The sequence below is a fragment of the Schistocerca serialis genome, chromosome 1, assembly GCF_023864345.2.
Source record: "Schistocerca serialis cubense isolate TAMUIC-IGC-003099 chromosome 1, iqSchSeri2.2, whole genome shotgun sequence".
Taxonomy (NCBI): domain Eukaryota; kingdom Metazoa; phylum Arthropoda; class Insecta; order Orthoptera; family Acrididae; genus Schistocerca; species Schistocerca serialis.
Window position 1 is genome coordinate 892,364,259 of NC_064638.1, and position 25,663 is coordinate 892,389,921.

At 39.7% G+C, this 25,663-nt stretch overlaps 1 protein-coding gene across 1 annotated transcript in view; it reads right to left on the minus strand.

Annotated features, from left to right (window-relative positions):
- Positions 1–21,961, minus strand: part of LOC126411433 (malectin-A) — a 35,148-nt gene extending 13,187 nt beyond the window's left edge. Inside the window, exon 1 of the mRNA XM_050081363.1 lies at positions 21,369–21,961. Coding sequence (XP_049937320.1) covers positions 21,369–21,734 — 366 coding nt within the window. The 5' untranslated portion in view covers positions 21,735–21,961. The remainder of the gene's footprint in view (positions 1–21,368) is intronic.
- Between the last annotated feature and the right edge of the window lie 3,702 nt (positions 21,962–25,663).

Sequence of the window (25,663 nt, forward strand, 5' to 3'; positions counted from 1 at the left end):
TACATGACAGTGATGAATTTATGAAGAGGGGCGGGAATGTGGTGTTAACCCAACTATTGATACCATGCCAGCATTCTACATCCAGAGACTGGCAATAACATGTGACTGTCCTGTCAATCCGCAACCAGCTCATAGACACACACCCCCTGCTGCATACACAAGTAGTGCCATCATCAAGTTGCCTTAAGAAGATGCCAAACCAACGCCAGAATGTCTAACTGTGGAGTACACTTGTTGACTTGGAGTCTCCGCAGTGTAACTACTTGGCCTGTCTGTTATTGTGACTGTTCATGACGAATGTGGCTGTGTGGAATACTATTTGGACTTGTAGAAGAAAATTAAGTAAATGATGTACATATTAATGTGCTTCTGATTATTTTGCTCTCTGTCTCAGCATCCAGAATTTCCTCAGCATCTGACCAAACAAATAGCATTGCAGGCCAGGAAGACTGAATTTCACAATTAGCAGCAGGTAACTCACAAAAGACAGAGTCCTCTGTTTTGAAACCATGTTGAGGGTCACAAGTAGTCTCCAATGCCTCGGTGGTAGAACTAGAGGGTACACCTTGACAAATCAATAATGCAGCAATGGAAAGCACAGTATATGTGGTATTCCCTTATTACAGCATGATTCCACGTTGTGTGTGTTACAGTTAAGGCAAAGACAAGTTATATGTCCGTGAAGGGAATGTAGACATTAATATCTTTTCCCCATTTTATATGCATAAATTTTCTGAACTCACATTACAAATTAGTATAATAGGACGTTATAGACATAAAGTAGTATACTCAATGTTCTGCTGTGTATTAATTGTTCACAAATAATTGAATGCCTGTGAAAAATGTGAGAGCTGTCATTCGACTGTAAGAAAGGGATTTGTTGGGGGTTGTGCAATAAGTGATTTCAATTGTGATGTGAGGGAGGTATGTGCAGCGGGCAGATTGGGGGGGGGGGGGGGGGGGGGGATTTATTGAGGGTCCCTCCTGCTATAGGATATTAGAGACGGGTACCCTTCAAGCACAGTTGGGAGAAGCCAGAAGTGAGCCATTTCAGATTAGCAGTGAGAGAGAGGTTGGGAATTGGTAGCTGGTAAGAGATCAGAGAAAAACGTACATTTTGACTATTTCACTTTGTTGGAGCCTCTCACAGAAATAGGAGTAAAAAACATGCAATACACTTCAGCCATGATTCAGAAATTCAGGTTATACATAGTTGTTGCAAAGGAGAAGGCATTGCATTAAGTACTACCCATGGGTGAGGGGTATCCTATAGTTAACAGAAAATCCTAGTTATAGAAATCCAAGTCACCAGTATCTTCAGATGTCACGTAAGAATTAGTCATGCGACTGACAATCTTGGGGCTCTAAGTAAGCAATTCTCAAGGAAAATAAAGCAGCAAAAGTATGTGTGGTGGACAACAGTTTGGACAGGGACATGATAACTTTCTTAACACGTGACACCAATGTCTACTTTGTCGAGTGGTTTCGCTAGGACAGGAAATGACACTAGTGATAACTGACTTTTGCACACAATCCTCCTGTATCTGTTGGGCTACTGGAAAATGGGGTTTCACCAAGCATGACCTGCATCTCAACAGGTCAGGAGGAGTACAGTGCATCGGGTCACCCCTTTTGTTACAGGTAGGATACCAAGAATTTTTTGCGTACTTAAAACAGAATAGCAGGAGCATAAACAACATTGGCTTCACGACAATAACCAATTGAAGTAACAACAACCAAGCAACCAACATATAAAAGAAGAGCAACACTACCATAATATCTGGGAGGTTCTAGTGTCAACACCAAGAAATTACTAGGATGAACAGGGGACAACAGACATACATATTCTTCAAACTGCTGTACAAAAATGTGTTAACTTTAAGAAATGAAATGGGTGCAATTGAAGTGACCCTAAAAGATAATTCTACGTAAATCTTGGCGCTTTGCACCAGTGAGTATGCACTGCTATAATTACAGATTTTGCAATGATAAAGCTGCTTTTGTCGACAAAGCTGAAAATGTGATGAGTATGTTTATTTGCTAGCAAGGGCTATAATCAAAAAACAGAAAATTTACAAGTGAAATGCACTTAAAAAAAGCTTTGAGTACTATGTTTGTGAATAAGCAGAAAAGGGAACTAACACTGAAAGTAGATACAGATCACCAACAAGCCATTTTCCTTTGTTTTTAGGAAATCTTTGGTGACTTCAGAGTAAACTTTACAGCTTAAAAGTACTAAATGGGATCAACTGACAAACACCATTTACAACCTGTCGCCAACTGTACAAGAGACCATCAGATATGGTCAAGGAAATGAAACAAAAGAGTGGATATTTATTAACAAATTCCAGTCAGGGCCACAGTGACTGCTGCAGTACCCTAGACATCGTAAACTTTTTCCACTTCTTCATATGGCTCCTACTTATAATACGGAGGAGGAAAGCGATTACCATCTGTTGCAGAAATACTATCATCGATTTCAAAACCATTATTATCAATTTCAGAACTAGATTCTTCAAGCCAGCATTAGAATTTCTTTATCAGTCTAACTGCCCCACATTTCATGACGAACTTTTACAATCAAAACAACTATGGAAGCACACTGCAACAACGAATTATGCCTGTGTTATGTTTTTCAAGTCACATAGCACTTTGTGGAAGCATGAACATACATTTAACAGCTCTCCAATGTACTAAAAGAGCAAAAAACTGGCTTCAAGCCATCACTGCCCAGAAAAAATGCATTGTGAACTAACAATTAGGTAAGCCACGCTCGGAGATTCTTTTAACGCTGGGAAATTACAAAGTGCCCATGATTTCTACAAGCAGTGGCCCAAATGTGTTAACAAACAGGAGTTATGACTACAATGCTGAGATGACCAACACTGGTTTTTCAGATCACAAGGCTATTATATTTGTGCTGAATGATAATTGCAGAATAAGTGATAACTATGTAACAAGAAGAGTCATTAACAAAAACAATACGAATATTTACAATTTCATGCTACAAAAACTAACTTGGTAACAAGTGTCTGAAGATTATGTTCACGAAGCATTTGACTTTTTTCTGTATTTATAAATATTGCATCAATGTTGCGTTCTTTGTGAAGAAAATTAAGGTTTTGGTAAAGGCAAGTCCATGGGTCATAAGAGAATCATGAGAAAGTCGCAAACAGCTTAAAAATACAGCTTTGAAGCTATATGTAATAAGCTGCAAGAAGGTATATATGAAGTTAGCAGCAACAAACGAAGATGGCAAATGATACAACTATCAAATAAAGCAGTAACAAAATGACGTAAATCTGGAAGAGTCGTTAATAACAGTGAGGGCAGAAACAGAGTAGGTCACAATCGATTGATCATAAAAAGGGAGGGAAGAACTGTTGACGATCCCATAGTTTGTGGCAATTTAATGAACTTTTGTAATTGTTTGCTCGCTGTGTTTTTTAGTGTTTTCTATGCGTTGAAGTTGTTTAGTAAATTTCGTGCATTAGTTTTCAACTGACGTTTATTATTGTTTCTAGTGAAATATATCAGTAAAATTTTCATTCAGTGTTTTAACTTCGCTTAGTGTTACAGTGGCCGTTTGAATTTTTTGGTTTTAGCTAATAATTTTGTGAACTTTTTGTTGGTGCTGGTATTAGCTGTGGTGTAGTAGTATTAATACAAGTAGTTGCTTTCTTAGTAGGCATAGAATTTCGAGACCATTATCGTTAGTTCTTAAATAGTTCTACTGGTGTAACTGAACTTTGGTAACGTAGACTTACAGCTTTTTTCAGTAACTGTAAAATTTTACCATGAGTGAAAAGTCTGGGCTCTGTCATAGGTTTGTGAGTAGTGGATTACCGTGTGGGATTTGTACAAAGTATTTTCATTGGGGGGAATGCAGTGGGGAAGCCAGTGGTCATTTTAGTGAGATTCTCTCCTGGGAATGCAGAATCTGTAGTAGAAACAAGTTGATAGAGGAGCAGGAGCGTAAGATCTGTGCCCTTCAGGTGCAGTTACAATGCACAAAGGAGGAACTAGATAGGTTGGGAGGGTGGAGGGTGGTGGGGAATGGGAACTGGCAGTTGGCAAGAAGGCAGCTAAGAAGAGGAGGTATTCAGACAGTTTTACTTTGCAGACATGCAATAGATATGACCAACTGTCTGAGTTGAGTGGAGAGGAGCCTCGTGTAGCTGCAGATGTAGGGAACTTGCAGCAGTCCTCAGCAATTAGGAGGCTTAGGTTAGTTGTTTCAGAGTCTGCTGCTAGGTAGTTCCCACAGTAGAGGTGTGGGCCAGCAGTTGCAGGAAGTGTTGGGAAGTGAGTACCAGGTCACCAGCATTGTGAAGCCTAGTGCAGGGTTGGCTCAGGTGACTGAAAGCATAGGGGAGCTATGTAAGAATTTTACGAAGGAGGATCAGGTAGTGATAGTGGGTGAAGCAGGGAAGTCATGATAGGGACGGGGAATATGATGTCGGTGGTGACTTGGTTAAGATAGATACTCAAACTGGTGGCACTAATGTGCATTTTGTGCAACTGTTTCAGCGTCGTGATCGGCATCAACTTAACGCGGCTGTTAGGCGTGTTAATGTGGGGCTGAGGAGGGCACTGATGGCAGAGAGCATGGGTCACATCTCAGTGGTGCCAGTTGGGTCTATCAGTAGATCGGGTTTCACTACACATGGCCTGCACCTCAATAGGTATGGGAAGAGGAGGCTGGCTAAGGTTATAGGTGACAGTGTAGTAGGTAGTGGTGGTGGTGGTATCACTCATGGAAAAATTCCTGTAGTAGTTGGTGTTAGAGCTGCACCTTTTTTAGATTGAAGTCAGCTGATAGGTATACCTGCTTAAAGGAAGTCCCTCTAACTAAGGGCTCACCTTCAGAAGATGTACTGTTTCCAAGTACAGAAGGAATTAGCATATTTCATCAAAATATAAGAGGTATTAGAGATAAAGTTAGTGAACTGCTCGTAGATGTTGACTCTGAAATTATTGGTATCTCAGAGCACCACTTAAATAATTTGACAATTCAGAGGCTTCCTTTACCAGGGTACAGATTAGCTGGCTGTTTCTCAAGGAGTTCCCTGCAGGGTGGGGGAGTGGCTCTGTATGTAAAAAACAGTATTCCATTTGATTCCATAGACGTATCACGACACTGCACTGAACAGATATTTGAATGTTGTCCAGGGGCAGTTGAATTTAGTGAAACTAAACTTCTAATTGTTGTTGTTTATAGATCCTCCGACTTCAGAGCATTTCTGCTCAAGCTAGTGAGGATTCTTGATTCACTTTGTAGGAAGTACCAGAAACTAGTTATATGTGGTGACTTCAATATTAATTTTGTAGGCTATATGATTGTGCAAGAAAAAGGATGTTGGTAGATCTCCTAAATTCATATGATCTGATGCAAACTGTGTTTTTTCCAACTAGGGTGCATGGGAACACTAGTATAGTCATAGACAATATTTTTATTCATTCTTCATTACTAGATGGGCATTCTGTTAGTAAAAGGATGAATGGCCTTTCAGACCATGATGCACAAATGTTAACACTAAAAGGCTTTTGTACTCAGACCAATGTCATATTTAATTACAAACTACACTCCTGGAAATGGAAAAAAGAACACATTGACACCGGTGTGTCAGACCCACCATACTTGCTCCGGACACTGCGAGAGGGCTGTACAAGCAATGATCACACGCACGGCACAGCGGACACACCAGGAACCGCGGTGTTGGCCGTCGAATGGCGCTAGCTGCGCAGCATTTGTGCACCGCCGCCGTCAGTGTCAGCCAGTTTGCCGTGGCATACGGAGCTCCATCGCAGTCTTTAACACTGGTAGCATGCCGCGACAGCGTGGACGTGAACTGTATGTGCAGTTGACGGACTTTGAGCGAGGGCATATAGTGGGCATGCGGGAGGCCGGGTGGACGTACCGCCGAATTGCTCAACACGTGGGGCGTGAGGTCTCCACAGTACATCGATGTTGTCGCCAGTGATCGGCGGAAGGTGCACGTGCCCGTCGACCTGGGACCGGACCGCAGCGAAGCACGGATGCACGCCAAGACCGTAGGATCCTACGCAGTGCCGTAGGGGACCGCACCGCCACTTCCCAGCAAATTAGGGACACTGTTGCTCCTGGGGTATCGGTGAGGACCATTCGCAACCGTCTCCATGAAGCTGGGCTACGGTCCCGCACACCGTTAGGCCGTCTTCCGCTCACGCCCCAACATCGTGCAGCCCGCCTCCAGTGGTGTCGCGACAGGCGTGAATGGAGGGACGAATGGAGACATGTCGTCTTCAGCGATGAGAGTCGCTTCTGCCTTGGTGCCAATGATGGTCGTATGCGTGTTTGGCGCCGTGCAGGTGAGCGCCACAATCAGGACTGCATACGACCGAGGCACACAGGGCCAACACCCGGCATCATGGTGTGGGGAGCGATCTCCTACACTGGCCGTACACCACTGGTGATCGTCGAGGGGACACTGAATAGTGCACGGTACATCCAAACCGTCATCGAACCCATCGTTCTACCATTCCTAGACCGGCAAGGGAACTTGCTGTTCCAACAGGACAATGCACGTCCGCATGTATCCCGTGCCACCCAACGTGCTCTAGAAGGTGTAAGTCAACTACCCTGGCCAGCAAGACCTCCGGATCTGTCCCCCATTGAGCATGTTTGGGACTGGATGAAGCGTCGTCTCACGCGGTCTGCACGTCCAGCACGAACGCTGGTCCAACTGAGGCGCCAGGTGGAAATGGCATGGCAAGCCGTTCCACAGGACTACATCCAGCATCTCTACGATCGTCTCCATGGGAGAATAGCAGCCTGCATTGCTGCGAAAGGTGGATATACACTGTACTAGTGCTGACATTGTGCATGCTCTGTTGCCTGTGTCTATGTGCCTGTGGTTCTGTCAGTGTGATCATGTGATGTATCTGACCCCAACAATGTGTCAATAAAGTTTCCCCTTCCTGGGACAATGAATTCACGGTGTTCTTATTTCAATTTCCAGGAGTGTATGTAGGAAAGTTAATCCGACAGTAATAGAGAGTTTTATAAAACCTGTCAAGGAACAAGAGTGGCAGGATGTTTATAGTACCGATAACATAGATGATAAATACAATGCTTTCCTTAATACATTTCTCATGCTCTTTGAGAGTTGCTTTCCGTTAGAACATTCTAAACGGGGTACTAGCAGTAATGGGCAGCCCGGGTGGGTGACTAGTGGGATAAGGATATCATGTAGAACAAATCTGGAATTGTGTCAAAATATTAGAAGTAGTCACAATCAAGCTACAGTAGCCTATTACAAACAGTATTGTAAGGTGCTTAAAAAATGTTATTAGGAAGGCAAAGAGTATATGGTATGCAAATAGAATAGCTAATTCACAGGATAAAATTAAAACCATATGGTCAGTTGTGAAGGAAACCTGTCCATTCCCTTTTTAAATTTTGTAAACCATCTGTGCGATTCAGGCATCTAACGTTTCACACTCCGAACAGTGCAATGCCAGATTTGTTTCTCCTGATGATGACATCCTCCTGAATAGTCCCCGCCCAGACATCTGAACAATGAACTATTTTACCTCTGGAATATTTTACCCAAGAGATTTCCATCATCACTTAACCACACAGTAGAGCTGCATGCCCTTAGATAAAATTACTGCTGCAGTTTCCCCTTGCTTTCAGTAGTTTGCAGTACCAACACAGCAAGGCCATTTTGGTTGATGTTATTAGGCCAGATCGGTCAATCATCCAGACTTTTTCAGGCTGCTGTCCCTCTTCAGGAAACATGTTTGTCTGCACTCTCAACAGATACACCTCCTGACGTGGTTGCACCTACAGTACTGCTTGCTATCTGTATCACTGAGGCATGCAATCGACCCCACCAATGGCAATGTCCATGATTCATGGGAGGAGTGAAAGGGGGGGGGGGGGGGCTGTATGGAGAGGGGTTGGGGGAGTGGTGGATGAAAGCATATGTTACTTTAAATAACATAAGGAATTTTCAGCATTAGATAGAAATGTGCACAATTGTGAAACTACAAGTAGGAATGAACTTTTGATATCTGACAGTGACTAGGATTTCATGCCCAGTTCAAATATCGATACGTAGAGCAGGTCAAAGCAACCCAGGCTACATACTCCTGCTGCAGCTTGTTCCTGCATAAGGCTGCTGCAGCAATCATGTTACATGGAGCCGTCCACTGAGGTGAAACTGTCTGTGAACACAGAGGCCCAACACTTTCCAGTTAGTTTCAATAGTTCAATGAAGCATTAAGTATGTGCCACTGATCAGTAGAGTTTTGACCTTGCCCATATTCTGTTTTTCACTGCAAGGCAAGTTACATAACTGACTAAGGCCACCAGAGCACACTTTTACTGTCTTGTGGTAATAAACTGTACAAAGTGGTACAGCAAAAACTACACTCACTCTCTGACCACAGCAGTTTGAGCTTTTCTGATGTTTGTGGTTTGCTGATTAATGTTCACCAAACCCACATAGTTGCAACTATGCTCAAATTTAACCTGTGTGCTAAGCAACGAAAGCAGATATACACAGCATGGGCTGCTGACTTGCAAGGGTTAGAACACAAACGTGATTTTTCATGTTAACAGTGTGGCGCACCATATGCCAAATCATTAATCTCTGATGTTATTATGTGTCTTTCTCCTGATATTGCAAAGGCTTGAGAGCTGTCTGATCCAACCCTGAGTGATGTGCAAAAACTTGCCAAAGCTAACAAAGTAACTGCTTCAACAGAAGCTATGGTTTACAATTCTTCTGGTGTTGAAATTCTTGGTAGTCAAGTAGGAAGGGAGTGCAATTTTCAACCGTTCTGTGCATCCCCCTCCATTAACTGTTGGCGGCCAATAATATTAATTCTCTTTCCAAGTGACTAGCCATAAGCTACAGCTAGAATCTCTCACCTGCATGCTGCAGTGTTGCTGTACTTCTCTCTCTCTCTCTCTTTTTAGTAATATAATCATGATTGTGTATCTGTAAATGTTTTACTGTGCTTAAAAAGTCTGGTGATGGCAACATATGTTAATTGCTTTACAAGCAGGCAAGGGGCATTATTTATTACATTTATAACTTTTTCAAATGTGAATTTGAAAGCAGCAGTCCTACTGTTGACATCTGAAGACACAAGAACAGAGTGCAGAAATATGCGGTGCCAGCAAGAGAAATTTTAGAAGAATTGTTAACAAAAATGTCAGAGCTGTAGGAACCTTAGGAAAAGTTGGTTTCATGTCTCCCGGAAAGCGTAAAAACCGCAAGAAACCTATAACACAAATGGATGGTTTTGACAATGATATTTTTGAGACCTCCATGTAAATGGTCGATATCAGACATCACAATTATGTACGAGAAAAACTGTTTCAAAGGTAGTGCTTCATCAGACTTTACAACAAATTGGTTTAAAATATGTTAAGAAGAGAGATTTTAGTTGAAAGAAGTGATATAGGTGCAGCATGAACTGCATCCTTCATAAAGATGCACAATGCAAGAGAACGAGGTAGTTTAACAGTGTTTTCCCTTGATGAAACTTGGGCGACTCAGAATCTATCAAAGAAGACCTGCTGGAAAATGAGTGATGGTACTGGAGGTTTTAAAGTTCCTAGAGGAAAAGGTTGTGTTATAGCTGTTCTGCATGCCGGCTCTTCTTTTGGCTCTGGTCCTGAGAGTAAACTTGTGTTTAGGTGTAAGAAAAACAGCAGCGACTACCATTCACAAATGAATGCAGTCAGTTTCATGAAGTGGTTCACTGAACAATTCTTGCTGAACCTTGCTTCAAAGTTGGTCACTGTTATGTACTACGCAAGTTATCATTCAGCTGTTAGGGAGAAAACATCAAGTAAAAACAGGAGAAAACATCAAGTAAAAACACCAGGAAAGTGGATATTTTGCCCTGGCTTAAAAATAGAAACATTTCACGCAGTATAAATCAAACTCATGCCGATCTCCGACAGCTCTTTAATTTATATAACTCACGCAAGAGAACACACAAACTTGACTTCACATGAATGTGGTCATATAGTTTTGCGTTTACCTACCCCACATATCAGTGTGCATATAATTCCGTGGACTTAATTTGGGCAAAAGCAATGATGGGTGTGGGAGACACCACCAAAGCATTCAAGATAACAGATACTGAATCGCTTGTGCATGAAGCAGTGGACAACATCCCTCGTACAGTGTGGACATAGTATGTGCGGCATGCTGAAAAGTTCCAGGAAGAAGACTTTGATAGGGAGGTGAAGATGGAAGCCTCGAACCTATCGGCCTACATTTACAGTTTGATGGTTCGGACACAGACTCAATATATTGGTGAGGATGGTATTTCGATGTAGAGTAAAGTAATTAGCAATAATATTTCTTAGTTTTATAAAGACTCAAAAGTTTAGAAAATGTATTTGTCAACATATCAACTGCATACATAGTAATGAGAACTTCCTAGCCTTTATTGATTAGGAATTTGTATCCTATGAAGTATGCGGACTATAATGTTCAACATATATTGCCTAAGAAGTGAAGCTTTTGCCAGTGTGTTGCATGCTTTAATAACTTGCAACAATGCGGCCAGATAAATTCGTCAAAAACTCTGATATTTCCAAGGGTAAACCATGTCATTTTCAAGGCACAAATTAAAAAAAATGCCTTAAAATGACAGGGATGGTTACCTGTCGAGACATCAATGGTTTTCAAAGTTATCAGTCAGCATTCCCTCAAGTTATTCACTAAAGATGGTTAATTGTTTGCTTGTTCATAATGGATTATAAATGTGGCCTCTCAGTGTAATGTTGAACGAGTTAGTTCACTCTCATAATGGTCATTGACAGTGAAAAATATGACAACATACTGACCATTTTTACAACAATCTTTTCTGCCAGTAATAATTGTTTTTTACGCACAGTAATTACACGTAAATACCGTCAAATACACCCACATACACAGCATACCAACATTTTTAAAAATTCTAAGGAGTAGAAGCAGTTGTCAAGCAAATACAATGATTTTGGTTTGTGGTTGACGTTAATTTCATTGTGTCTTACATTTTTACTTGCAATACAGCCCAAATCACAATAAATGAAAATAATTGCAAGCAGTTTCAATGACCTTGTTGTTAGACAACTGTCATTTTGAGAAAAACTGTACCTGACATCTTCACAAAGTTGTGTCAGCAGTTCTCACCTTTCAATGTCAAGCAGACCAAAGCTGTGTAGCTGTGAACTCAATGCGAAGAATGTAAACGGGTTTAAAAATATATATATTTCCCTCACAGATTTGAATGTATCACACCATGTACCATAGACAAATGAACTCAATTGTTGTCAGCAGCAAGACACTTTGGCAATGTTGAGTTTGTTTGCACACTCTCTGCTGCTATGGATGTGCAGAGCTCACACCTCCGTGCTTCCCTACCGCTCCAGCTCCATTCGCAGAAGCATCATTCTACGTGACATCGGCTATAGTTACCATTTGTTGTACTATCAACTGATGACTTCCAGTAGTTAGCAATCCACTCCCTCATTGTCATTAAGATTCGCAAAAACACAAATACTTTGTTCGCCGACAGCTTGTTCCAAAGAGAGCAGAGACTCACACAATGGTTTCCTCCTCGTTGTTTTCAGAGGGTCCTTGACAAGTTCTTTCCATCAAATTGTCTCCATGTTGTGGCCTACAGAATCAATGGTGTCACTGCCCTTATAGTAATATCACCTGTTTTCTGTGTCGCAGACCGGGACATCTAGCGAATGTTTGCCTCAGCTGGCATGCCATGAAACTGGCTGTCAAATGTGCTACATACTACCTTGCTCATGCTCAGAGCAGCAGCAAACAGGATGCAGAGACTCATGTTACAACCAGACATTAATGGAAAGACATGGTCATTTCACCTCAAGTGTCCACAGATTCCCGCTATTTGTGAGCTTCAATTTTCCTGTAATTTACTGTGGGTATAGACCTATCCTAGAAGTGAACCTGTGCAAATTTTAAATCAGAAACAGTGGCCTTCTATTTGGATGGCTTTTCGACAAATGTGCATGAAACTGAACAAAACCAAATGTTTGAAGTTCTTTTATTAAAAGACAAAAGCAAGTAGGAAACAGTTACTTTCAGGTCTTGGATAACTTTTGGCTGTGAACCAGAAAAATACAGCATGACAGAATGTAAATCATTTTGACAGCCTGCATAAGGCATTATAGTGGTTAAAATAATCTGTTTGTGGTGAAATAACGATTTAATAAACTTTTGGAAAAGTTCACTGGCTGTGTTTTTTAGAGTTTTCTCTGTGTTGAAGTCATTTAGTAAATTTCGTGCGGTAGTTTTCTTATTGTTTCTAGTGAAAATTTCAGTAAATCTTTCATTCACTGTTTTAACTTCGTTGAGTGTTCCAGTGGCCACTTGAATTTTTGGTTTTAGCTAATAAATTTTTTGAAGTTTTGTTGGTATTGTTATTAGTAGTGGTTTAGTAGTATTAATAAAAGTTGCTTTCTTAGTAGGGAGAGTACTTTGAGACCGCTATTGTTCTGTAAATAGTTCTACTGGTGTAACTGAACTTAGGTAACGTAGATGTTCGGTTTCTTTCAGTAACTGAAAAATTTAACCATGAGTGAGAAGTGTGGGATCTGTCATAGGTTTGTGGGATTTGTTCAAAGTATTTTCATTGGGGGGAATGCAGTGAGGAAGCCAGTGGTCATTTTAGTGAGATCCTCTCCTGGGAATGCAGAACCTGTAGTAGAAATAAGTTGATAGAGGAGCAGAAGCATAAGATCTGTGCCTTTCAGGTGCAGTCTCAATACGCAAAGGAGGAACTAGATAGGTTGAGAAGGGTGCAGGGTGCTGGGGAATGGGAACTGGGAGTTGCCCAATTGCAACGATGACCTTCCGTGGGAGTCTTTGGAGAGGCTTCCAGCATCTACCTTTCTCTCCCATTTCTTGATGAAGTTGACACAATCTGGACCATTTCAGGCACTACGTGCTGATTAAACAGGGAAGGGCTTTAGTACTCGCCACTTGCCAGTCAATCTCACTAGTTCAATGAAGCATTAAGTATGTGCTCTTCATTACTAGTGTTTTAACATTGCCTGTATTCCATTATTGATCCAGACTGCTATCTGGACTGTTGGCGTGTGCTTAAAATGAAATGCTATGCTCTGGACCAGTCTCTGTGTTATCTCCTGTGTGAGTGATCATGAAGCATGTTCTAGCTAAGCAGAATAGGATAGAAAAGATTTTAATATAATGGAAGGAAACATTCCACATGGGAAAAATTATATATAAAAACAAAGATGAGGTGACTTACCGAACAAAAGCGCTGGCAGGTCGATAGACACACAAACAAACACAAACATACACACCAAATTCAAGCTTTCGCAACAAACTGTTGCCTCATCAGGAAAGAGGGAAGGAGAGGGGAAGACGAAAGGAAGTGGGTTTTAAGGGAGAGGGTAAGGAGTCATTCCAATCCCGGGAGCGGAAAGACTTATGTCTGCTTGTGTCTGTATGTGTGGATGGATATGTGCGTGTGTGCGAGTGTATACCTGTCCTTTTTTCCCCCTAAGGCTTTTGTTCGGTAAGTCACCTCATCTTTGTTTTTACATATAATAGAAAAGATTTTCATAGAGAAGTACACAAGGAGGCAATTTAGCAGAAAAATACGTCATATAAAGCAATAATATTCTTTAATTCATTGCGTGCACAAATAAACAACATAAAACATTAGGTATACATAAGATTTTACAGCGCTGAGGAATAGGTACATGATTCACATTAACCTAGGCCTGCCACATGTGATACATTTTGCTATCTCTTTCACAGAAGGAATGTTTTACTACTGATCCTCCACTTTGATTGACTGACAATGGTCATCTGGGGATTCATCAAGGAACACAATGTTACACCATTCATTCATCAGCAGTCCAGTTGGTAAAGGTATCATTTGGACAGTCGTATCCTCTCCTGAGGCAAGCTGGCCCACAACTGTCATAACTGGTCCTCAACATCCTGTATATTGGCACTGGTGAAGGAGTTTACATCCATAAAGGTCCCACACATGTTCTATCAGTGCAAAAGTGGGCATCTTACTGTCCACGGGGGTCACTCAGCATCACGCAGGCAGTTCACAGCGACACATTATTTGTGGACGAGCTGAAAAATGACACTACAATACTACCACATGAAGATAAAGAATATCCGCGACACACTGCTGTGCAATCAGAGTTCCCTAATACACTACCAACCAACTGTGAGCTGAAGTCAAACCTGATGGGTTCCCATGTCATAAGGCCTGAGGTAACACTGTTGTGCCTTTCAAAAATACTGTACGAATGGGACCTAGACTAAGGTCGCCGCCCCTGACAATGGTCATCTGGGGATTCATCAATGAACACAATGTTACACCATTCATCAGCAGTCCAGCCCTCTCAGTCATGGCATCACTCCAAATGCACATGTATGTGTTGTGGTGTTATTGACAGGCTACAAATGAGATAGTAATTCCCTAATTTGGCTGCTGCTAGTCTCCAACCAATGACATGCAATGACACAGAATCCTGCAAGGAATCCCATTACTCGTTCTCGGGTAGCAGGTGCGGTGTTGCACTGTGCTTGGTGTACAATACAGCTATCCTCCTCTATGGTGTCAAGACATAATCGTCTGAAACTTTGGTGACTAGTATACCTGCCCTAATATTCCCATGCAGTTCAATGTCGGGCAACTGTCACATCCAAATGGCCCAGAAAGCTGGATACTGCAGGATTCAACCAGCTTGCCAACTGCAGACTCACTGTGAGGTCATTTTCATGCTCTGTCATGTGCTCATAATGCTGTCTCACATGAGTATGCAGCATCTCCATGTTCTTCACAGCGGTCACTCAACGCCTGATGCTTATCATGCCCCTTATACATCCTACAAGCCTGATAACAACATTAAGGATACAGGGTACTTTTCCGGCTCAATAGTATGTAAAAATCAACAGATTTCTTTCAGGCACTGTTTATAATGTATATGTTTTACAAATTTTTTGTTGACATCAGGTAATGCAACACACTTTCTAAACAGATAAGAAGTATTTTGAATATTTTTGAACCTGCTTAGGGCTAATAAAAAAAATTACAAAGAAGTTGATGCATTTTTCTTCCAAAATGCTTCCTCACAAACTGAGGTACTATTTAATCCAATGTTGTACATTTGAAGGAGACCAAACGTTTATCACATATGCATGACATGATGGCTGAGGTACTAGCTCAATTTAATTCCACCTATTATGTATATTACAAGGATACCACATCTTACATTTTACTGCAATAAAGCTTAGATCTACTATATAAGAATGGACTATTTCAAGTTGCAGAAAAAAAAAATTACAGCAAACTTTAGGAAATATTTGTACCTGAATTCTGAAAAATACAACTTGCAGGAAATTGTGAATGAAGATATGAGCCAATTAAACTGTGCCTCAGAACATTCCTGAGGCATAGTCTTCATCCTGCAGCATTTCTTCATCTTCAAGCTTCCTCTTGGCATTTCTTTTAGCACTTCTTGCTTCTTTGGTAACTCAAAGAGCGAATCTTTCAGCTTCATGCACCCGTTGTCTGTCACACCCAAGTTAACTGTTATTCCATATTAGAGCCACATTCTACGCCTAAATTTCTCAGGACTTCCAACCTTCCTATCACTCCATCATTGAAACATATCACTGCATCTAGTACACCAATGTTTAATGTATTTAGTCCTACAAAAGCGTTCTTGGGTAATCTTTCCCAAATTAAATGGTTGAAACTTTCATTTGCATTCTGAGTGCCCCCATGAAGACATTTACTAAGCAAAACAGGGTCACTCAGGTCTCTAAAAATTGGTTTTATAACAAACAGGCTCAGGAAGAGAACGCTTAAGGTATATTTGACCACTTTCTTTTGCTTTCTGGTAATGCTCCAAGAATCTGCTCCTTTAGGGCAAAATCTGTGAACAGGGTGGTCATCTGTGGACAACTTAGGAAAATAGGTGGCCCATACAGCTGTTCTCATTGCTGTAACATCGTTCAGAGGTGCAGTTCGTCTAATGGCCAGTCCATAATAACTCTCAACTTCCCTTTCATTTCTCCTCGTAGCTTCCTAAATCTAGGACCCATTCTCTTTTGCCCATGTCCACAACACTCCAGTTTTGTTTCCAAGGTATCACCATAAACATTGAACTCATTAATTTTATTGAAAGCTTTAGAGTCCCCATCGCCTAGGTACTTCGGATATCTAACGTTATAAATGGGCACCGACCTCTGAAATATTATTAAGAGCTCCATCACACTCCATACTGTCACTGCAACCATCATAATTCTTAGAATGCTGATTTTCAATATGTCCTTCAGTGTTACCATGGCAGGTGTGGCAGATAAGCACTCAACATCAACAACTTTTCCATTCTCCAGAGAAGTGGCACTTACAACACTATTCAAGGAGAGATGTCCTCGACATTGCCATGTCCCATCAAGTGAAACAGCAATGTCCCTGGTTCCACTAATATTTACAGTTTCTTCTACAGCATGATTCATAGACATTTTAGACACAACCATCAAGGCACCTAAAAGTAGTTTTATGTACTTGCTGAACGTACTGGGAGGAGGAGGAGGAAGGTCCATCAAACCACAAAACAATTGAGCAGCCTTTTCTCCTTTTCCTACTGCACACATTGCATACACTAACTTCAAATTCACATCATATGAATTATGCACCATGTTCGAGGTAGATTTATTGCAGAATCTACACAGTAAACTAATTTTGACGCTAAACCCTTCCTGCTACTCTGCTGTTCAGTTATTTCCCGACCGCCTACACCATCACATTGTTTACATTTTGCCACTTCCTTTACGAAAGAAGATAAAATGCCGACATAAGTCCACTACAAACAGTGTCACTGTTAACACAAAAATTTGAATCACCAGGAGGTGTGCCATGTGGGAGTTTCTTCCCTGAAGAACTGATGCATAGGTTACTTTCAACAGTGTGGCTTGCTTTGTTTGTGAAATGGTTTCCATGGAATTTCCTTTTATTGAATTTCTTGAAATGTGGCATAGTTTGTATTTACTGTGCACAAAAGGATATGTACTTCCACAAATACATGGAGCACTTGGGCAACAAACATTGAGTAACAAGTGAACAAACTGATTCAGCGAAACAAAAGTAAATACTAGCAAAGATTATCATTTACAGACACTAGAAATCTGCACTGTTATTAACATATACAATGTATCATATGTATAATCACTGGAAACAGAAAGTTCACAGTTCTTTTCAAAATAATACTGGTTTCTGTAACACAAATAAAGGGGGCATGGTGGCATACATGACTGTAACTTTAAAATGTGGTCTATATAGGTCATATTTCATTCGAAGCCCTATAATGTGTATATCAATGTAATCAGGAAATACTATATAATTTAATAAAGTCATAAAAAATTTCAATTTTTCACCATTTATAAGTACCTTATATCCTTAAACACAAAAAAGACTAATTTACCCTGAGGGCTGTTCTACATGTTACAGAGAATTCCACATGTTACAGAGAATTCCAACTCTAATTGTTTAAATACTCGCCAATGGTGTGTGTGTGTGTGTGTGTGTGTGTGTGTGTGCGCGCGCGCGCGCGCGCAGTTATATTGACAGCCGACCATGTCTTCTGGCTGCTTCATTTTTTTTTGTCAGGTAGCGTATGTGGAACAGTCACATGACTCTACGGAACTTCATGACACTAAAAGTCTACATTAATCTTTTAAACTTTAGTGTACTGGATCGGTATTTGACCTCAGGCCCATCTTCCACAGCACACTTGCAGGTATCATTATGTTACATGAACATTCTTTGCAGCTGATGATTATGGGTTAAGGAGACTAAACATCTAAGGTCATCAGTCTCCTTTTTACCCCGAGGACAGATTCAGTGTAACCTACCTGTCTGTGTCTAGAGTAAAATCTATTTGCAAGTGTGAGAAAGTTTTCTAAATGTTTGTGGAGCATATATATGTTTGCAGGTGGGACGTGTGTACCAGCCCAGTATTCACCTGGTGGAATGTGGGAAACTGCCTAAAAACTACATTCAGGCTGGCTGGCACACCGGTCCTCGTTGTTAATCCACTGGGCAAACACAAATTGGAGTGGCCATGACTCCTTGCTCTGGAGGAAAGCACTTTAACACACATGACTATCAGGGCAGGTTGAAAGTTTTACTACAAGCACTACAATAAACTGTATGTACATATGCATGCACTGTATTGTTGAAGATGGAGGTCAGGTCCACACTGGTTGGGCATAATAAAATTAAATATAAATCCTATATAGCCAGGATCAAATTTTAACTATTATTAAGTTCCTGACAGCGGTGGCAATTGTAAATGTGAAAGGAACTGCACTGAAATTTTAATGCTTCCTCATCATATGACAGAAAGGAATTTCTTAGAAAGGATATATTTATCCTTATTTTTTAGACTGACAATTGTGGAAGGGTGTATCTACTGTCAACATGTTTCTGGTAAAAATAGCAGGTTGTCTTAGAGAACACCTTAAGTAGGTTATACTACAGTGTCTAATAATGACAAAAAACAGAAGTTAGTTTTGATCTGAGAGTTATGACTGAGACTTGTATGTGTACCACAGAAGACAGTTCTATAATGAGGAAGTTGAAAAGCTTCAGCTTAAATTCAAAGAAATTACCCAAGTTTTCTTGAATAATCCCATAGGAACTGTGTCTTAATAACAATGTCAGACATTTAAAAGGAAGTAGAGAGCCATGCTACAGTTCTAAAAGAAGTTATAGCAGTATGAGCAATGAGAAACTGATTAGATAAAAGACATCTTGCCACAAAAAAGCTATACCGACTGTTATTTTAGGACATTTGTTTCTGGACTTGTTTCAGTTGAATGACTATTTTCAGCCAAGGATACAGTCTATGTTCCAAATTACGGTCAGTCAACTGTAACTAGGTCAGAAGTAAAAAATTACATTCAAATAGCAGCCTTCAACAATCGCACAGCGCACTCCAAGCTAACACATAGCATGGCCACTGATGGGAGTGACTGTAAGTCAGTCTGAGATTTATGGGTGTTTCCATGAGCTACCACACTGAGTCTCAGCTTTGAGAGCATGACAGTCATTCAAGAAGTAGCCCATCTAGATGTTGTTGAACATTATTAACAGAGAGATTATGGAAATAAACTGCAATCAAAACATCTGTGAAGGAACTCATTGAAAAACAAAAAAATCTAATCACTTTCAGAGAAATAATATGAACGCTTCCAGAATGAGATTTTCACCCTGCAGCGGAGCATGCGCTGGACCGAGACCCAAACTTGGGACCTTCATCTTTCGCGGTCAACTGCTCTACCAACTGAGCTACCCAAGCATGACTCACGCTCCGTCATCACAGCTTTACTTCTGCCAGTACCTCGTCTCCTACCTTCCAAACTTTACAGAAGCTCTCCTGCGAACCTAGCAGAACTAGCACTCATTCTGGAAACAGCCCCCAGGCTGTGGTTAAGCCTTGTCTCTGCAATATCTTTACTTTCAGGAGTGCTAGCTCTGCTAGGTTCACTTCTGTAAAGTTTGGAAGGTATGAGACGAGGTAATGGCAGAAGTAAAGCTGTGAGGACGGGGTGTGAGTCGTGCTTGGGTAGCTCAGTTGGTAGAGCACTTGCCCGCGAAAGGCAAAGGTCCCGAGTTCGGGCCTCGGTCCAGCACACAGTTTTAATCTGCCAGGAAGTTTAATATGAACGCTCTTTATTGGAATTGAATTCTCAATGAAATGTGCACCCTGTGGTTCTTTTGACAATACACGTTGTTTCTATACAGGACCTATATATCAGGGCTAAGTGTCTTCATTCCTATTTCATTAGCTTTTGTTGGGCACATCCTGATGAAGAGTTGGTTAACTGACCTGCTGGTGGGCAGTCACATATTGATTTTGTATGTGTGTGTGTGTGTGTGTGTGTGTGTGTGTGTGTGTGTACTGATGGAGTACTGAAGTACTGGCAAATATAAATGAAGCAAGTGAAGATGGAAATCAGTACCAATGGTCTGCAGGTCCACACATTCAGCTGACAGCTCTCACTAAATGTGCCTGGGACATGGTTGCTAATTTCTTTGGTTAAGAGAGTTGATACTTCATGGATTTGCATACAGATTCTGCAAAACCATACAGAGACTTAATGATTTGATGCCAGGATGTTTACATGCTGCCACATACAAAACCTTACATGTTGCAGCAGGCCATTACAGGCTGCTCAAACAGCAACACCTTTCCATTCACAGAATCATATGTTAGGTTACATAATATTCCAAGGCACATCTTTTACTCCAATAAAATAACTTTCCTATAGACCTTAAATTATCAGAGAGAGAGAGAGAGAGAGAGAGAGAGAGAGAGAGAGAGAGAGAGAGAGAGAGAGATATGGATGGGGGCACCTGAAGAAAATGGAAAATGCAAAAGTGAAGTTGTTTTTACAAATTTACAACTAGCAAATGACACTGAAGTGATCCACGGAAAAAAAGCTTTAAAGTTCAGAAATGAATTAATGATTGAGAAAATGTGATAACTGTTTTTAACTTATCTGTGCAGAACAACTAAAGGATTGTAGCAAGGTTGTATTTCCCAACCACTGCTGATATCAGTTGGGCTGTTTTAAAACTATGCCTGTGTGAAACTTCGCATTGTGGCAGAAAATCTGTGTTAATACTACCTTTTTCCCTAGAAACTCTCACAGGCCTCACTATTTCTCAGAATTATAGAGAACTGATGCAGTAAACATGATTTCCACACACAATTATCGCCATTCAAATAAACTGAAAGGGTCCTTGATCAAGAAAATAATGTTTGTACTAATTTGGAATGGTATGATTTAGTTTCGAAGTGTGTAAGATTTCTTTTCACATTTGTGTTCTTAAAAATTTGGTCAAAATGATTAGAGGGGAGGAGCCTAACAAATACTATGGGCAGAAAGTGCTTACTGATGAGAAAACCAATCACTAATAAATCACTGTACTCAACAGCTGTCATAGGAATGAAGTTGTTTCCTCCATTACAAATGGGCAAGCCTACATATATGATACCCATGTTTATGTCACGAGATATTTATTAGTCTACATTAGCAGATCAGCGTTTATAAATTGATTGCATTCACTATGGCTAATTTCAATCAATTAACGATGGACTGCCTCTGGTGCCACAAAATAACTTACTTCGAAACTAACAAACACTCAGCGACTGTTTAGGAACATTTGCACTAACAACCTAAAATTGTACCTTCAAAATTAAGCATCACACATCCTGCAATAAGGGCTTATGTGTATTGTAGGTAAACATTAAGCATGACGTTAGATATACTCACCTTCATGTTTGGTGCATTAAAATATACTTCGCAAAACTTCAGGATCATAACATACTCTCCGTCTTCATGAATGGGTATATCGTAACCAAAAGTGCTATGATGATACCGTTCCGTCTGATACAACAGCTGATCCGTAGGCGGTACCCTTCCTATTATAAGCTGCTTTCCATAGTCAGATGCTGTTCCCACCTTTCCGTGGAGAGGATCCCTTTCATATCTTACCCCCAAACTGTCTGTGTGTGATTCGCCGCCTGCGTTAATTGCATATATCACCTCTCCTACGCCGGTAACTCGTGAAACACCGAATAAGAACACTATGCAGCTTATAAAAAAGGAAAAACTTGTGTTCACTGATTGCAGAAGCATGACGGAATAGCTGAGGACCGATGGACTTCTGTTACTAAAACATGCATTGGAATCTCTAACAACGGCCACCTTCACACAAACACTTCAGCTTCAACAATGCGTATGTCTACATTTCCGGCAACAGCCCGTTTTCGTCCGCCGGCATTACGCAACTACCCTGTCGACAATACACTATACACCATACTCTACGCAACACATACACACACGCACACACACATCTATCTTTGCCGAACGCCACGCGTTTGCCATAATCGATACTTTTTCATCACATTGGAGAAACTATCGATATCGTTATACCGACGTTTAGCATGGCCGAATCGCGTGATTTTTATCTTCAAAAGTGACAGAGCTCACCCATTAGGCTCTAATGATCTGGGTTAGAGTCACAATCCAGCCAAACTCGACTGCGGAATAGAAACTTGATGCTGAATTTCTGTAAAATGAATCGTCAACTTGTGCGATTGCAACCGATATTGAATTTCATACTGGTGTCATTAATTTAATCTTTGTTGCTAATTTCACAATGAACATTAAATATAATGTGGTGGTCAAAACCACACTTTTAAAAACATCTTATTACTGCCATAAGATATAAAGACTGCACCATATAGCAGAACAAGATACCAATGCGAAAACGAATATCAATCATCGATGCTCATAAGGAGGAATACGATGGATAAAGACAAGAAAACATTCCTTGAAGACCTGGTCCGACACAATAAGAACAAATAAAAGGTTTACAAGTTTCATAATTCGCATGTGATTTAATAGACATTTCGCATTTCAACATGTTTACGATGAAATTGGCTTCTTCAATTGAAGTTATACTTGTAGATGTATTTTTTAGTTAAAAACATAAAGTTTTTAACACATTTACAAATTGATGATTGTCATCAGATAATTTACATTCTAGTGTACCTCATTACACATCTACATAATCATACATAAATAAATATATCATCTCTTCCATTATATGTTATGTGCATATTAATTACAGAAGTACATACATGTACTTCCAGTTTCATGTTGTGTATGGTATAGCTGCATTTTACATAAATGAGAAAGTATATTATGATTATACATCTATGACACACTTAATTTATAGTAAGTAGGGTTTTCGCCTTCATTGTATAATGTCCTTTAGGTCACTTTGAAGGCATTCTTCCGTGGAATAATGTGCTACATTTTTAAACCACATCTCTAATACTACTTGAAATTTAGTTAGATTGAGGATATTTACTAATTCTGGCAGTTTATTACACATATTCAGACAAAGGTGTTTGTGACTATTATGTATCAGTGACAACCTTGAATGTGGTATGTCTAGCATGCAGTTGTTTCTGGTAATGTATACTATATGGCGTGCAAAAATGTTCTGTAAGTGAATGAGATGACTTTGATCTCATCTGTTGAGAATATGCAAATAGTTGTAGACAAAAATACGAAACTATCTGAAAAAGTAGAAAAATAATATTTGCAAGTTTATCAGTCAAATATTTTATATACTCATCGTAAGAGATTCTTTGGCCTATTATGAGGCCCAGCAGTTTTACAATTTTATCCTCTTCTTTTTGTGCCTTTAGAATAAAATATACATCCTCTGTATTTTTTCTGTTTGTATATTACTTGTTAGCTTAACACCACTGACTGCTTATTCAAATGGTTTTTTTTTTTGTCTATAACTGCCTGCATATTCTCAGCAGATGAGATCATAGTCATATCATCAGCTTATAGAACATTTTTGCACGCCATATAGTTTTAAATGTCATTAACATGGACAATAAAAAGAAATGGCCAGAGAACATAGTTTTGTGGGATTCCTCTCTTAGTTTTCATTAGTTTTAATATATCTTTGTTGACATGCAGTAATTGTTGCCTGTTGCTTAGGTAGAATTTTACTAAATTTAGTACTTTATCTACAAAACCATAGTATCCTGGTCTTTTTGCAATAATATTTTGTGATTCAGAATCGAAAGCTTTGCTGAAGTCTATAAGTGTAGTAGAAGAGATTATTTTCATTTCATTTCATAACCATTGTGAATTGCAATTAACAGACTTTCAAAATCTCTTACAGTTGACTGATTTGACCTGAAGCCAAACTGGCTTTCATTCAGTAACTTGTTATTTTCAACATTTTATAGACCTGTATGTGTGTGTGCCTCTCTATGATTTAGGATGTTATAGGGACAACTGATACAGATCTATAGTTATTTGGTAAGGCTTTGTCACCCAGTTTGTATACTGGAAGTGTAACTATAATTTTAAGGCATTCAGGGAAAGTACTGTATCAAGAATTTTGTATACAAGATAGGGCAGAGGCTTTCTGATTTCCTTAATTATAGATTTTAAAACATAGTTACTGAGTCTATATTAGTCATCTGTTCTGGAACTGTTCGGTTTGTTTATGACATTAGTAATGTCTGTAGCAGTAATTCTTCTCCAAACGTATCTTTCATTTGGTGTATTCTGTGATAGCAAAAGGAAGGCCTCAGAACTGATGTATTATCACTTGGTGATGGAAGGCTTCTTGTAGCATTTACAAAATATTCGTTGAGGCTGGTACAGTTAATTGCAATATTGATTTCTTTCTTTCCCATGTTTATCTCACTTTTCACTACATTCCAAGCTGCTTTACATTTGTTTTTAGAATTTAGTATGTACTCTTCATTTGATTTGATTTTTGCTGCTCTAATTTCAGATTTAAAAATTTTTCTTGAGCTCATACAGTTGTTTCCATTCTCACAACTGTCAGCAAGTCTGTCCTTCAGCATAAGTAAAACTATCCTCATTTTATTGAGTTGTTGTGTGTAACTCATTTTTGTAATAGTGGATCATTCCCTAGCCATCTTCACAAAACGTATATTTGAGATAATACTTACTGTGAGAGTAGTGGAATAACAGTGGAAGATACAAGTCACATTTTTTTGTATAAACCATGCATAGCAGCAAGCTCATTTCACACAAAAGTTAATCATATCTCATTAATCATTACCAACTACACTAGAAGACAAAAAAGAGATGCACCATGAAGCAACTATCCGAATCGGACGGAAATCGGTAGATGTGATATACATATAAAGACAAAAAAATGACTACAATATAAGAAAATCTAGATTATTTATTCAAGAGAAAAAGCTTCACAAGTTGAGCAAGTCAATAATGCATTGGTCCATCTCTAGCTCTTAGGCAAACAGTTATTCGACTTAGCATTGATTGATAGACTTGTTGGATGTCCTCCCAATGGATACATGCCAAACTCTGTCCAATTGGTATGTTAGATAGTCATAATCCTGCGGCGACTGGAGGGCCCTATTCATTATACTTTAAATATTCCCAGTTGGGGAGAGACCCGACGACCTTGTTGGCCAAGTTAGGATTTGGAAAGCAAAAAGACAATCAGTAGAAACTCTCACTATGACCGGGTGGGCATTATCTTGCTGAGATGAAAGTGCAAGATGGCTTGTTCTTTGTATTACAATTCTTTGTATTACAACATTTCTTCATCAAAATAATATAAAATTTTTAAAAATAATTATAAATTTTTTAGATAAATGGAAGTTTACCCTGTAAAATTCCTACACATTGAGACATAGTAATATGATCATCAGGCCAAAAGTAACAAATTTTGAAGTAAAAAATAAAAATTCGCTATGAAAATTATTTCCTATTACTGTAATTTATGTTTGCCTTTCACACACAAACTGAATGACAACCATTAAAGGTTACTTGATGTATGACTATCTTCTTAAATTTACTTTTAAGTTGCACAGAAGCTTTGTAATCTTGCTTTCCAACGTCACTACAAATTATTTCATGTATATAGTAGAACACCTTCATCTTTTGTAGTTCTGGCTTCCTCAGTAGCGTGTAATGTTACAGTATATTGTAAATGTTTACTTGTTGACTGTCTAACTACAACAGAATGAAAC